General features: G+C 38.8%; 1 protein-coding gene across 2 annotated transcripts in view; it reads left to right on the forward strand.

Moving 5' to 3' along the window:
• The window catches only part of LOC128520166 (NACHT, LRR and PYD domains-containing protein 3-like), a 29,700-nt gene extending 22,708 nt beyond the window's left edge, over positions 1 to 6,992 (forward strand). For both annotated transcript variants that reach the window (XM_053494259.1, XM_053494260.1), the window contains 3 exons: positions 2,826 to 2,927; positions 3,851 to 3,964; positions 6,215 to 6,992. In XM_053494259.1, the coding sequence (XP_053350234.1) occupies positions 2,826 to 2,927; positions 3,851 to 3,964; positions 6,215 to 6,371 (373 nt within the window). In that variant the 3' untranslated portion in view covers positions 6,372 to 6,992. The remainder of the gene's footprint in view (positions 1 to 2,825; positions 2,928 to 3,850; positions 3,965 to 6,214) is intronic.
• Positions 6,993 to 14,805: the final 7,813 nt, after the last annotated feature.

Genomic DNA, 14,805 nt, shown 5'->3' on the forward strand with positions numbered 1-14,805 from the left:
AAATAACTTTTTAAATTTTTTATTTTTATTAATTTATTTAGCGTTTTTAATGACATAAAAGAACTTCTTGAACTTAAAAAAATAAATAAAAATATTATGGTGCTAGACTTTAGCTGTGTCCAGTGTGGCTCAACTTAGCTGGTGGTTTCCAACCCAGAACTGTTCACTAACTGTTAACATGTACACGCAAAATGTTAAAAATAATCTTCCTGCCTGTCAGCTTCATCTCTAATGTCCTGATATAGTCCTCATCCCCCCATGTACCTGTCCAGAGCATATTCATCTGGCCTCTCTAACTTTGTTTCCAAACTGCCCTACCTGCACTGTTCCTCTAATATACACATTCCAAATCCTGTCCATTCTTGTCACTCTCAAAGCAAATTGCTCTATCTTTAGCCCCGCCCCTTCAGCTCTGCTTCCTTTCTGTTTATCATTAGCAAAGTCTCCAAACCATATATGACCACTGGTCTCATAACCATTCTATGAACTTTACTTTCCATACTTGCTTATATCTTTCTGGCACAGACAATTCCTGCTACTCTTCTCTGCTTGGACTCTCATTCACACAAAACTGCCCTCAATATTTGTTAAATTCAGGCACTCCAGATTTTTAGTGTGTAACACTCCAAATGAGTGACAACATTGCGCAATATTAGCTAGGCCAAGTAAAAAAAAATAAAAAATCAACATGGAATAATACCAAAGCTAACTACAAGCAAGCCATCAGTTATTGGTTTGGTCGTCAACACAGAGAGTTCTATTGTATTCCTATTTTTATAAAGCGGTAATTAAGATCACATAGAAAACAAAGAAATAATTACTGGCCATGTAAAAGCCACTTTAAAAGCAACACTACAATCAGTTCATACCAGTGTTCATCTTTATACAACAGACACAGCGCATTATTAAAATACACCGATATAACCAGCCATATTATCATCGTACTCCACTTGACTCTCCACACAGTAGTTAGTAGTTTTAATAGCAAAACAAATGGTCGGGTGAAACATGAACATCTTAATGAAAAATAACATAAAAATTCTTTATCATTTAATCTTTATTATTTATTATCATTCTTATTAAATAACAGTGTCTTACTATATTATAAAACTTTACGGCATACAAAATAATTAACTACAGGATTCATGAACAAGAAAACTGAAGGAATACAAAATAATAGTGTCAGTGATCTGCAAGGTCTGTGCTCTGAATGTTAAAAAAAATAACAATGAAACATATTAGTAAAAAAATCTCTACTTTACATCAGAGCCTTTTTAACTTTTCCCAAATGAAAATGTCAGGTAATCCATAACTTAATCCATGAACTCTTCCAAGGTACAAGGTTTCTTAGTCATAACCCTGTGAGTTGCCAGAGACGAAAAAAAAAAACCATCCACTTTTACTATAGTAACACACTTTTCAATATGAGCTAAACAAAACAGAAGAGCGACTTCTGCTGGATGATGCTGTTTAAAACCTTCTGCATGAATTTTATTATGGATTATACACTGTTATATTTAATGTTATACATGTCATGTCTGTATGATAAGATCAGTAGACTCTGTCTCTGTGATGTGTATATTTCATGAAATAAGATACTGTAAAAGTGTGTTAAGGCTCTGAGTTATGGATCGGCTCCGCCAGGTTGCCGCTGTTGGGCCCTTGAGCGAGGCCCTTAAACCTGTCTGCTCCAGGGGCGCCGTAAAAGGGCTGACCATGCACTCTGACCCCTGCCTACAAAACAAGAAGCTGGGATATGTGAAGAATAAATAAATAATTTCACTGTGCAGTAATGTACGTGTGACAAATAAAGGCTGAACTTAAAAACTGCACAAAAAAAAAAAGAATCGCAGACAAGATATCAACAGGAACAGAAAAATAACAACGACACCAACGTCCACAAAAAAACAACAACTGATGCAGGACAAAGACTGAACTCAGAATAAGATTATTTATATAAAGACTACAGTACCTAAACAAAACTAGCTTTAGGTATGATAATAACCCAAGACTATGGTGAAGTGCACTCTGGGAAATGAAGTCCAGTACAGCAGGATCAGAGGGAACGTGATGTGGTTCAGGGAGTGATTAGAGACAGATAAGTGGGTGCTGTGAAGTGTTTAGCTTTGAAGACAAGCATCAGTGTTTTGTATTTGATGCAGCAGCTACAGGAAGACAGTGCAGGAAGTGGAGAAGTGGGGTGGTGTGGGAGAACTTGAGAAGGTTGTATTCTGGATCAGCTGCAGAGGACGAATGGTGGACAGAGCTGATCTAACAACATTGAGCTTCTCAGTGAGCGACAGAAGAACAGTATCTGTGGAATGTGTCACTCTTTTTGTTTTTGCTTTACGCATGAAGACATTTGGGTATGAGATCTAAAGATGAATATTAGATGATAGATCAGAATCTAAGGTTTATTTCAAGACAATTCCCACATGATCCCACATGCTTCCGACCCTCTTTCCTCCATGTGTTTACAAAAGGCTGTGTGAGTTTGGACTGTAGCCTCATGACATCAATTAATTCACATGAACCCAAATCTAACCGGTATTCCGGTTCCCCACACAGTCCAAAGGCTAGTTGGTGTTTCTAAATTGCCCATCCTCTGCGAAGGTGTGTGAGTGTGTGTGTGTGTGTGTGTGTGTCTGTAGGTCACACAAGTCAGGGGTTTTCAGCAATGTAACTTCCTCTTAAAGCAATGATCACTAGTATGAAGCCACATGTCACTGCATCCAATCATCAGCTGGGATGATGATCATTTTAAATATAATATATATTAAATATAATGCCTTTAATTTCTGCCTCTAATAATATGTATGTTGTAGAATGATGGGGGTAAAGAGATCAGAATCCAGCTGTGTGTCCATGGAGAGGAGCCGGTCAATGGAACGTATAGAATCGTTCAAAGACAGTTCTACTGATCCAAGGTCAGTACGGTGATGTAACTAGAACCCTTTAAGTCTTACGTACATATGGTAATGTAAAGATAACTTCATAAATTCTTAAATTAAGTATTTCTACGTACAAAAACACTATAATATACTGTAAGCTGTAATAAATTAAACAAACCCAGTATTTGCTGTGACAACCCTTTGTTTAAAAATAAGCAAAGTACAATTTGTGCGATCTTGTAGTGAATTAGGTAATTAGTTGTACTGATCATCTTCACTACTGAGCAACGTGAGTAGTTTCAGGACAATATTATTAATATTATATTATTATATATAATCTGCCCCTTTATCTTTTCCACGACTACAGGGTTTGTCCTCTGACATGGTTGTTAAAGAAATAAGAAGCTTCTCACTGCATCAGTTAGGGTTAAATAACTTGTTGCAGTTAAACCGTATTAATCACTGCAGGAAATTATCTAATGGAAGATTATATGATCAGTTAAATGCAGGTGACCTTTTTCCTGGTTACTGTATAAAAAAACTACACCAAAGTTTGTACTTAAAAAACTGACAGGATAAGACTATTTTTTTTTTACGTTTGATTGCATGAAACAGTCGACATTAAATAATAAATCAATATCATTAAAGCAAAAGTGATCACTGGTAATCATAATGTCAGAAATAGAGGTGAGGACGGAGGTGCAGTTTGACAGAAATTCAACAGTTTTTCCATGTGTAGCATCTTTATGGGTAAATTACAGAATTTCAGCTGTAACTAATAAAAATATACTTTTTTTATTAAATAAATCGATGTAATTTTACAATCCTTCTGATAAGAAGGGATTAAGACTAAAAGGTTTTGTTTTAATTTGATGTTGATAAACAACAATATATATACAGTATAGTTCATATTATATTAATATGTAAAAGTACAATTCCCATAAATAATATCTGTGTAGAATGAAAAACAGATCAGACTTACCAGAACCGAGCTGTGTGTCCTTGAAGAGTCGCTCAATGGAAGTCATAATTACCTTCAGAGACAGAGACAGAGACAGTTCTACAGATCTGAGGTCAGTATATGACAGTCATGTGTAAAAGTCTTAGGTACATGCTAAGAAATGCTGTAATGTAAAGATAACTTAAAAAACATTGAAATTAAATCAGAGCATCTCGCAGATTCAGCCAGAGTTCTTCTGAGAGCTTTGACTGTTGCACTTGCTTAATTTATTTATTTATTTTGCATGCAAAATCCAGCACTCTTCACTCTTTTTATTTACAGTAAGTGGTTTGTTACACCCCCAATGTTTTAACAGCCCACAAACGTGATCTGGATGTTTAAATCGATTAAATTTAGCAAATCTCTGCAAGTTTAACAGTATATAAATAGTAATACCATTTGTAAGAAATTATATTCATTGGATTATTACATTAAATGTTGCAAATTTATTATTAGCTTTTTGGGCTGTTATTCCTACACATTGGTGGGTGCTACAATATATTGGCATGAGCAGCACCTTCACTCAGGAGCCTACATCCAATTTAGTGTCAGCCTGAACTGGAGCACATTTCACACGTCACACCCCCACACACACAAACAGGGCCGAAGCCACTAACCCAAACACCCTTCCCCATCATGGTGAGCACACCGACATCCCCGCAAGGCATGCTGGTCGTCAGCCGCCGCCCCGCCCATGCCACACTGCCCCCACCCGAGCTGTGACCGTCCCTGGTCACCATGACGAACTTTGTTTCGTAGGCGTGGAGGCGGTCGGCCTCCTTGGGCCTCCTTGGGCAGGTGAGGGATGAACGTGAACGTAGTCCTGAGGCGGCCCGGCCTCCACAGAGTTTGACGTTTCCTCGGCGTGCGGCTGGTAAGGCGCAAGACGGTCCCGGTGAAGCACAACTCGTGCCCGCCCCGCCAACCGCACCCGGTAGAAACATCGGAGCGCCGAGCAATTACCATGCCGGGGTAACACACCCATACCTGCTCTCCAGCAACAAAATCTCGCCCCCGGCTGGGGGTGTCCACGCCCATACGCTCCATAGGTGCCCCCACCCGAAAGTCCCGCAGCGGTGCCCGCGAGCGCCGGGTGGGGCCCGTCTGCTTGGCGATAGGCAGATCACGGTCCAGCTGTGACACCGGCGAAGCCACTGCGGGTGACGCAGCAACTCGGCTGCACGCCGGCTCAGACGGCCGTTCACCTGAGGCTGAGAGCCTGGAGGGCTCCCCGTCGCGACGGCGCTCCACGAGCGCCCGCGGTAAGACGCCGTCCAGCACACAGCCGACGTAAAGCCCAGCGCGGCTTTCCAAGCGTCCTCCCTGTCCCCGGCTAGGTTCACGAACCGAGCGCCACTGAGCTGCGGGCGGTCGCTCGGCTCTTCCGCCGTGATGTACCGCCGATATGGGCTCAGCGCGCTCGGTCTTGCGCAGCGGCAGGTCCCTTTGCCGGCTAACGGCGCACGGAGCTGTATCTTGCTCCGGCGCTTGCGCAGCGCCAGCCTCCACCCCGAGATCCAGGGCCGGGATTTTCTTCTTGCCGCTCCGCGTTGGTTGACGTGGTGTGCTCGCGCTAGCTCCGTCAAGAAAGCGCTTCTTCTGCGCGAGTAGTTGCTCCGCTACTCGGCGGCCCGCTTGGATTTTCAGAAGGTCCTCCGTTGTGCGCTCGAACCCGTTAGTCTCCATCCCACTTCTGACACCAATGTAGCGTTTTTACGCCGGAAAGGATGGTAGAGAGACGAGTGAGCTTATTTGCTGCCCAATGCAATGGCTGGGAGTACTTTATTAGACACACAGCAGTATAGCATGAACAGCACCTTCACTCAGGAGCCTACATCCAATTCAGCGTCAGCCTGAACTGGAGCACATTTCACACGTCACACCCCCACACACACGAACAGGGCCGTAGCCACTAACCAAAACACCTTTCCCCATCATGGTGAACACACCGACATCCCCGCAAGGCATGCTGGTCGTCAGCCGCCGCCCCGCCCACGCCACAATATACTGCTTTCTTTTCTGACCTCCACATTTACTCTGAAACACTGAACTCTGTGTTGGAAAGTATTTTTAAAATACTTTGCTATTATGTAAAAAAACATAATAGAAAAACCAACACCAAAGACTGTACTTGTTTCTAAGCATTTTTAGACATACATACTGATATACTGAAATCCTAGACCTTGCCTTGCATTTGTCTATATAATTAGATTTTTTTTTGACGAGGACTAGAGACTAAAAGTTTATATATTGATATACAATTAATATTATATTGAGGTACATTCCCTTTATTTCTGTTATTTTAATAATATATCTGTTGTAGAATGACGAAGGGAAAGAGATCAGAATCGCCAGAACCCAGCTGTGTGTCCATGAAGAGTGAGCGGTCAATGGTTCATAAAACTAATTTTAAAGACAGAGACATTTTTACTGAACTGAGGTCAGTACAGCGAGGTGTTTTACAGCAGTGTTCCACCTGATCAAACTCACTCATCACCTTATGAAACACATGAACTTTATTTTATTTATTTAAACTTTATTTATAAGAACTTTCTTCTATAGAACTCTGTATTTCTTCCAATGGAATTTTTAAAATGTAAAGATTAAAAATGTTCTTCTTGGTTCTTAAGGTCACAGCATGCCATGTATATAAATAAACTCATAATGTAACACAAGTCAGAAGGTCACAGTTATCTTTTTTTTCTCACTATATAATAAACATATAGAACTGCATCATGTGTTGATTATTAAATATCAAATAGTCATATAAAAGATCTTTAAATAATTTAAAAAACAGAACATTCTCTGCTGTTTATTATATGTAATGCATATGTAACATTTCGCTTGCACTACTCATACATATTTAATGATATATTGTGTGTTGCATGAACAGTCATACACAACTTCCTATTTCTTCCTATAATTTAAATTGCACTGCCACGCACACTCTCACTTTATACTCTTTGCTGCTCTGTTTATACTCTGTTTATTGTTCTCTTTATTTAATTTGTACACTGCTTGAGTGTTGTGTATTTTCTGTGTAGTTTCTAAGAGTCACCAAATTCCATGTGTTAAAACCAATAAATCTGATTCTGAATAAAGTTTAGTGCAGTACAGTGGAGTGTTTGTGTGTGTGTGTGTGTGTGGACGGGGGGGAGTGAGCATTAAAATATTGCGAGAAACGTTTTTGACATCAAAATGTTGTTATAGTAAATTTAGAATTTAAATCTGCCCAGGGCCCCAATCACTAACATGGAGACAGATTTAAAAAATAATAATAAATCTGGCCACTAGAGGGCCTGAGACCTCACAATTTTACTTTCTTTTATTCTTTTTAACCATGGAGCAGCTACTGTATAGAAGTCAGTCATTGCGTTCTTAGAGCAATAGTGTTTTTATCAAAATTTATGACATTTGCAGCCTACAATAAAATATGCCACCATTAGAGTGAAATGTAAAGCGTATCTGCATGAACGTCAGTAACTACACATGTCCACACAAGCTTAATGTGAAAAGAAAATTTACAGTACATTGTGTCGAAAATGGTTGACTAATGCTTAGGTGTAGTGTTTCTTCTTTTTATATACATATTTTAAAATTGTTTTTAATTTTCTCTTTTTTTCCCATTGCAGTAAAATCTTTCTACCATTCTATTCTATCCCACCTTTTTTTTTTTTAGGTCACGGACATTTATATTCATTGCATATCATACAGTGTAAGGTGGTGTATGGAACAAATTACATTTGAATTTGAAAATATATTTACTTGTATTTCTGTATAAAAACAGTCAAAAAACAAACACTACAGCATTTATAAACAGACGGCTAAAGAAAATAATGTACCATTTTATAAAACTAGTTGCAAAAAAATAAATACATAAGAGAGTGTCCGTCTGTATGTGTGTGGAGCCGAGAGGAGGAGGGGGTGGAAGGGAGGCTGTAAAGGCGAGAGAGTGTGTGTGTGTGTGTGTGTGTGCACACAATAAACGGAGAGACTGTTTTTTTGGAAAAATTAGCAAGGGACATCGCTAGTCACACTCGCGTGAGCACATACTAATGGAATCACTGCTGTTAAGAAAAAAACAACAAAAGAACCAGTACTTTACCTTTGAAAAGAATCGCAAAAGAGCGGAATTTCTATATAAGGCAGAGAGAGTGTGTGTCTATGTGTGTGCGAAGCCTGTAGTAGGAGGGGGTGGGAGGGGGTTGAAAAGGCGATAGTGTGTGTGTGTGTGTGTGTGTGTGTGTGTGTGTGTGTGTGTGTGTGTGTGTGTTTGTGTGTGTGTGTGTGTGTATCACAGTGATTCCGTTAGTAAGCACACACGCGCGATGTACAAACACGCTTACAAACACAAAATAAAATATGTTTTACACACACACACACACACATGGTCACAGTGTTATAATAGTGTTATAGTATAGTTGATTATACCAGTAAGACCCAGCAGGGGAGACGATTACCCACAATTCCATAGCGCAAGACAGAAAAAACGTTGGTTCAGTTGTGATCATGTGACGCTTGGCATCAAAACAAGAAGCGCATTTATACATGATACTCGGTGCTTGTAAATCAAGACCTGTTCGTTTTCAAAGTCAAAATTTATTAAAATCTTTGCTCGTCTTGCAGAACACTCGCAAACCGCGGTACTTGTAATCCAAGGTTCCACTGTAGTTGTATCACCACCCTTGGCACTTAAGGTCCCAGTAATTTACTGTATAGAGAGACACAGTATGTGAGACCAGTGAGTCTAAAACACTTCATTCATTGTAGATAATTCCACCACAGTAAAGTGGTGTTTGGGTGACATTTTTTTTGACATCATTTGGGTGCAGATAAAGTTTACATAAATTTGTGGATATATAAATTACCCAACTGTTTTTATTTTATGAGAATTGTCTAAAACATGACTTTATACTACTGACATATTTATACTATTAATATTATATATTGCGACCAGAAGTTACCAAAAGAACTCATTCTCCAGCAGCTCAGTAAAACCTCCAGCTGTTTTACTTACAGTTATGTACAAATGTCTTGGGAACATACTGTACAAAAAAAGTGGCATAAGAAAAGTTACTTTTGAAAACATTATTATGTAAAAGAAACTTCTATAAACATCACTAAAGAGTAATAAAATAAACACAGAGAGTATTTGGTGTGAAAACTCTGTGATTGAAAATAATCAGTAGTGTTAGAGATGTGTGAGGTTTCAGTAATAAAATATGAAAAATAAAACCAACATGTAACATCATGTTCCAACATTACCAACATGTGCAGGTCCTCGAATGTCCACTAGAAGCTGGGTCCAAAGGTCAGTCACTCGCCACAGAGTCCCATGTCAAAATGTTCAGTTTTTTCAACCAGTGCTCCCCAAGTGAGCTACAAATCTGCTCTTCGGAAAACCTGTGGGTGATGTCACAGAGGGTCCAGATTTTGTTTTATACAGTCTACAGGAAAAACCCATGTAAATTGTAGAAGCTTAGAAAAGAGACCAGTGGCTGCACAGAAGATATTTCAGATGCATCACATCCCACACGTTTACATTAGCCATACATCTTCTTCAAACCTGCAGAATCAAGGCGTTTTTTGTTGAGTCTCACTATACATTATTACATTCCATTCATTACACATTATCATTACAACATTATCATATCAGCTTTTCTGCATACAAAACATTATTCATTTAATTACTTTAAAGACTGAGCAGCTATATATGTTACTTTTACACAAACACAAACTTATTGGCCGTCCTGACAGCACAAAGCAAAACATATGAATAAACAACAACAAAATAATTACTGTAGTCGGACTGGAGAAAAAAATTGTGATGATTATGTGTAACTGTAATAAAATTAAGATAAAACTATGAGACCACCAGCACAATCAATCAGCTCTGAGGTTTAAATTACATTTTTATTAAATTTAATAATTTTATACCATTTAATGTATTTATTTTACTTTAACAAGAATAAATATAAGATAACGATAATTTTTACAAACTACTTAAACTATTAGGATAAGTAATATATATAAAATTATATTTATAATCATAATATTTATAAATGATTACATTTTAGGCAGTAAAGAGGATGTTGACGTGTTTGTTTGTTTGTAAACAGCCCCAAATCTTGGAGAAGCAGTAAAATGTAAATTAGTAAGTGAGTAAGAGCGAGTTCATCCCCAGTGTATGCCTCAACCACCAATGCCGAAACAAGGTTCTGATTATCAGCGATGAAAAGAAGACAAAAAAAAAAAGATTTTGTTAAGTTCCGAAGTGCACAGTATTATTTTCAAAATATAAATATTTTAAAAACCTTGAAATTTCAAAACTATAAATATGAAGACCAATATAAACCAGAACGAAGCTAAACTAACAAGTCGACTGATGGCAGTGACTCGACTTAGCGCTGTATTAGACTCGGTCACGGGCAGCAGAACTGGATACACACGTCTGCTCTGCTACAGTAGATAACTTCAGTAATGTTAAATGTAAAAAAAAATAATAAAATGAACAATATGATTTCTAGTGGAATTTATTTCCTCAAGTGTCTCTCCCCCAGAGTTATGGATGGACTTTCAGGATTCAGTTATTTATTATTTAATCCTCATTATTTGCTCCACTTTTCTCTTCTCCTTTTTTCTTTTTACTTTTTGTCTTCACTTCCAGAGGGAAAACTCCTTTATATTTTGCTTCACTGCCATGTGATTTTTAAAACTTACTTTACAGAATCTTGCACAGACAATAATTGCCCGGCCCCATGCCCACAAATACAGGACCCTCATCTGCCTGTTTGTTTTTCCCACCAAGAACCATAAATGCATGTGGAAGCATCTTGGTTTTCTACAAACTAGATCTTACAGATAATAATTATCACAGTTATATTCGGGTGGGTTTTTGACTTACTGGTGCTTCTAGTTGCAGAGAGAGCCAGTCTGGGGTTTTTTAGGTTGGTGCACCCTTTGTCAGTCAAAACATGCAGGAGACACGAGACTACAACAGGCAAGTCCAGCCCTGTGAGTTTATGTCTGGTGACATGGTACTCCTTCTTCTTCCAGTGGAAACTGCAAAGTCCTGTCCTGGATGGAAATGACAATACAAGATCATCAAGCAGGTGGGGTCAGTGAACAATCATCTGCAACAGCCAGATAAAAGAAAACAAACAAAGCAACACCACCACATGCACGGCTGCTACAGTGTTCGCCTTTACTCCTTCAAAGACACCTTTGGTCAGAACTTTCCTTCAGGAGGATTTTACTTTGTTAATGTGGTCAGATGGAACCTTTAGTGGAGTTTAAAGGTGTGGATGTTTAAACATCATCGAAAGCACAATATTCCATAAAATTTATTTTCATGCAGAGTGTACAGTATTTATACTTCTGACAGAATACACCCACAGATATCATTTAAAATATATACATTTGATGTGTTCTATGTTTATAAAATATTTTCATTAAGTATTTAAGTAAGTTAGGTCCTGTGGATGAAGCTAACAGAGAAAACATCTTAAATTTAAATAAGAAATAATGATGTGATATGTAGAAACAGTGTTTTAAACACATCCAAGTTTAACATCATTAATTTAGTCTGTGGCTATATCACTGTGTGTCAATTTGTTAAAATAAGTTATTAGACCTAAAAAACAATTTTGTAAAATTGTTTACAAAAAAAATTATGTAAAAAACAATTAAATTAAGACAAATTGTTTATGTGAAGTTATAATTATCCTGACAGGACATAAGTGTGGTGTGTGTACCCCACTCAAGAGCTCCAAAATGCGACACGTCCTCTCCTTCCGCCCGCAGATTTAAATAATTTTAAATCAACAAGGAACAGTAAATTTAAAGAAGAGTAAAGAGGGAGAGACATCTGCTGTGGTGACCGCTTGACGGAAACAGCCGAAAGAAAGTTTATAGGACAGTGACCCCGCCCCTAATGTCTGCCCAGAAGAGGTTCAGCAGCCACAGACCAGCACACCACCACTGACCCCCCCAAGGAAAGCTCAGCAGCTAAACTCAGGATGTTCTCACCAAACGCAAACATATATTAACATATATTTCTGTACTTTTCATTTTTTCTTCTTTTTTCTTTTCTACATACATGGTGCTATAAGAGAAATGTTCTCTTTTCTCTTATTTCCTGTTCCTACTCTAGAGCGCTGTGTAATTGTCTCAACCTGATGTTGTTCTAATGTCCACACGCCCAGTGGACACGCCCAGTCGCACACACTCAGGTGAAGCGTTCTCCTCTGACCCCTCTACCACAGCGCCACCTAGAGGCCGAGGGTGTGGCTGCCTGCAGATCTGCAGCTTTACAAACTTTAAGATGCCAAATAATATGAACTATTTGAAGCTAAAAGCCTACAATGAATTCTCTGTTCTAACAGATTACCAGAAACATAATTGTAGTAGTTTTTAAATATAAAAATTAATTTAAAAGGGAAATTACATAACACTGACTGAAAACAAATAAACATAGGAAAAAACAACAACAACACAAAACCCCAGAGATCTGATATTTATTTAAAATGCATTTGGGATTCTAACCCATGAGACTGTTCATATGTGTAACATACACTTGCTTGTACATTATAAGATTATTATAAGACCAAATTATACAAACAGTAATAATAAAAAATCTATTTATTAGGCTTTCAGGGCATGTGGCAGTGAAGAGCCTGTGCCTAAATCTTTTGTCGCTCCTCACTCACTCCGTATGCTCACTAGGTAGACGGCCTCCGCTTCCTCAGGTGTGTGAGCGTCTCTCAGGTTAAATGTACAGTAACTCATAAAACTACTACTACTATTACTACTACTAATAATAATAATATTTTTTCACAAAAGTGAAGACTTTATGAAGTAAAGACATCAAGTAATTTCAGCTCTCATTTAATTAAATTTTTAATTAAATTTTATTTGTATAGCGCTTTTAAAAATTGTCATTGTCGCAAAGCAGCTTTACACAATCAAAAGAATTATTTAAGTTTGTATGGAATGTGAGTGTGCATAAATGGTCAGATAGTCCCTGATGAACAAGCCGAGGGCGACAGTGGCAAGGAAAAACTCCCTGAGATGGTAATAGGAAGAAACCTTCAGAGGAACCAGACTCAACAGGGAACCCATCCTCATCTGGGTGATAACAAAGAGCAGGAATTGATCTGCATTCATACTGTATGTTACAGTATGTGGCAGGCAGTTCAGCATAACAGTTGATGCTAATTAGAGGCTCAGGTAGACTTGTAAGAAAATTCCAGTCCTGAACAATCAAGCAACTGCAGCCAAGTCAAGTCCTCAGAAAAACAGCTGTCAACTTCAGTCGAGGCCAAAATTGTCTTCTAGGTAGAATGAAACCAGACGCATCCCAAAGAGCCACACAGGGCATCCATGTGAAGAGATCTCCAACCAGAAGCGGGGCACCAGGATGGGTCAGACAGGTCCGGAGGGCAGAGGGAGTCTGGATCACTGGCAGCTCAGGAACGACATGTGTAGCTCGACAGAGAGAGGGAAAGAGAGAGGGGGAGAGAAAAGGAAAGGGGAGAGCAGAAAAGGAGAGATAACAGTTAGGTATGGTCACAGTCACACACTGTATAATGTGAATGTATATTAACTGTAGAGTGCAAGCAGGGACTCCGGCAGGACTAACTATGACATCATTACTAAAAGGGAGGAGCCAGAAGGAAACACAAACATGAGGGGGAACTGAGATGTAAAGCAACCAATCACCTCACCGTCAGCAAACCTGAGTGATCAATGAGAGTGAGGAAGACAGCATCTAAACATACCAGTTCACCATAATACTCTACGTCCATGAGTCCCCCAGATCTGCTCCTTTACCTAAGGCTAATCTATTTATAAAAATGCTTGGCTAAATAAATAGGTTTTTAGCCTGGACTTAAACACTGAGACTGTGTCTGAGTCCCGAACACTATTTGGAAGACTATTCCATAACTTTGGGCCTTTGAAAGAAAAAGCTCCGCCCCCTGCTGTATTTTTCCTAATATGCGGTACTGATAAGCAGCCTGCATCCTTTGATCGAAGTAGGCGTGGCGGATCGTAAGACACTAGCAGTTCACTCAGATACTGCGGTGCGAGACCATTTAATGCTTTATATGTCAAGAGTAGTATTTTAAAATCAATGTGAAATTTCACAGGGAGCCAATGAATGAAGATAAGATAGGCGTGATGTGCTCGTATCTTCTGGTTCTAGTGAGGACTCTCGCTGCTGCATTCTGGTCAATCTGAAGCTTGTTTATGCGCCTAGTTGAACAACCAGACAGTAACGCATTCCAATAGTCCAACCTAGAGGTGATAAAAGCATGAACTAGTTTTTCTGCATCATTTAGCGACAATATATATCTTATCTTGGCAATATTTCTGGGGTAAAAGAATGCTATCCTGGTGATATTATCTAAACAAGCCTCAATTGAAAGGCTGGAATCCAAAATCACACCATGGTTACTGTTGCATTTGATGGAACAAAAAGGCCATCTAAAGTTATAGTGTGATCTAAAATCTTACTTTTAGCTGTATGCAGTCCTATGACTAGAACTTCTGTCTTATTCGGATTAAGCAGAAGGAAGTTAGTTAGCATCCAATCTCTTGTCCTGCACACATTGCTCTACTTTAGTAAGCTGTTTTTTCTCATCTGGTTTTGCTGAGACATATAACTGTTTATCGTCAGAATAACAATAAAAACTAATACCATGCTTACGGATTATGTTGCCCAGAGGAAGCATGTAAAGGGAAAAAAGCAGTGGACCCAAAACTGAACCCTGTGGAACACCAAACTCCACTAGAGAACACAATAATCACCATTTAAGTCTACATACTGATAACGATGGGTCAGATAGGATCTGAGCCAGGAGAGGGCTGTACCCTTAATTCCTACTACATTTTCTAATCTGTGAAGAAGAATAG

This window comes from Clarias gariepinus, chromosome 4 (assembly GCF_024256425.1).
Source record: "Clarias gariepinus isolate MV-2021 ecotype Netherlands chromosome 4, CGAR_prim_01v2, whole genome shotgun sequence".
Lineage (NCBI taxonomy): Eukaryota > Metazoa > Chordata > Actinopteri > Siluriformes > Clariidae > Clarias > Clarias gariepinus.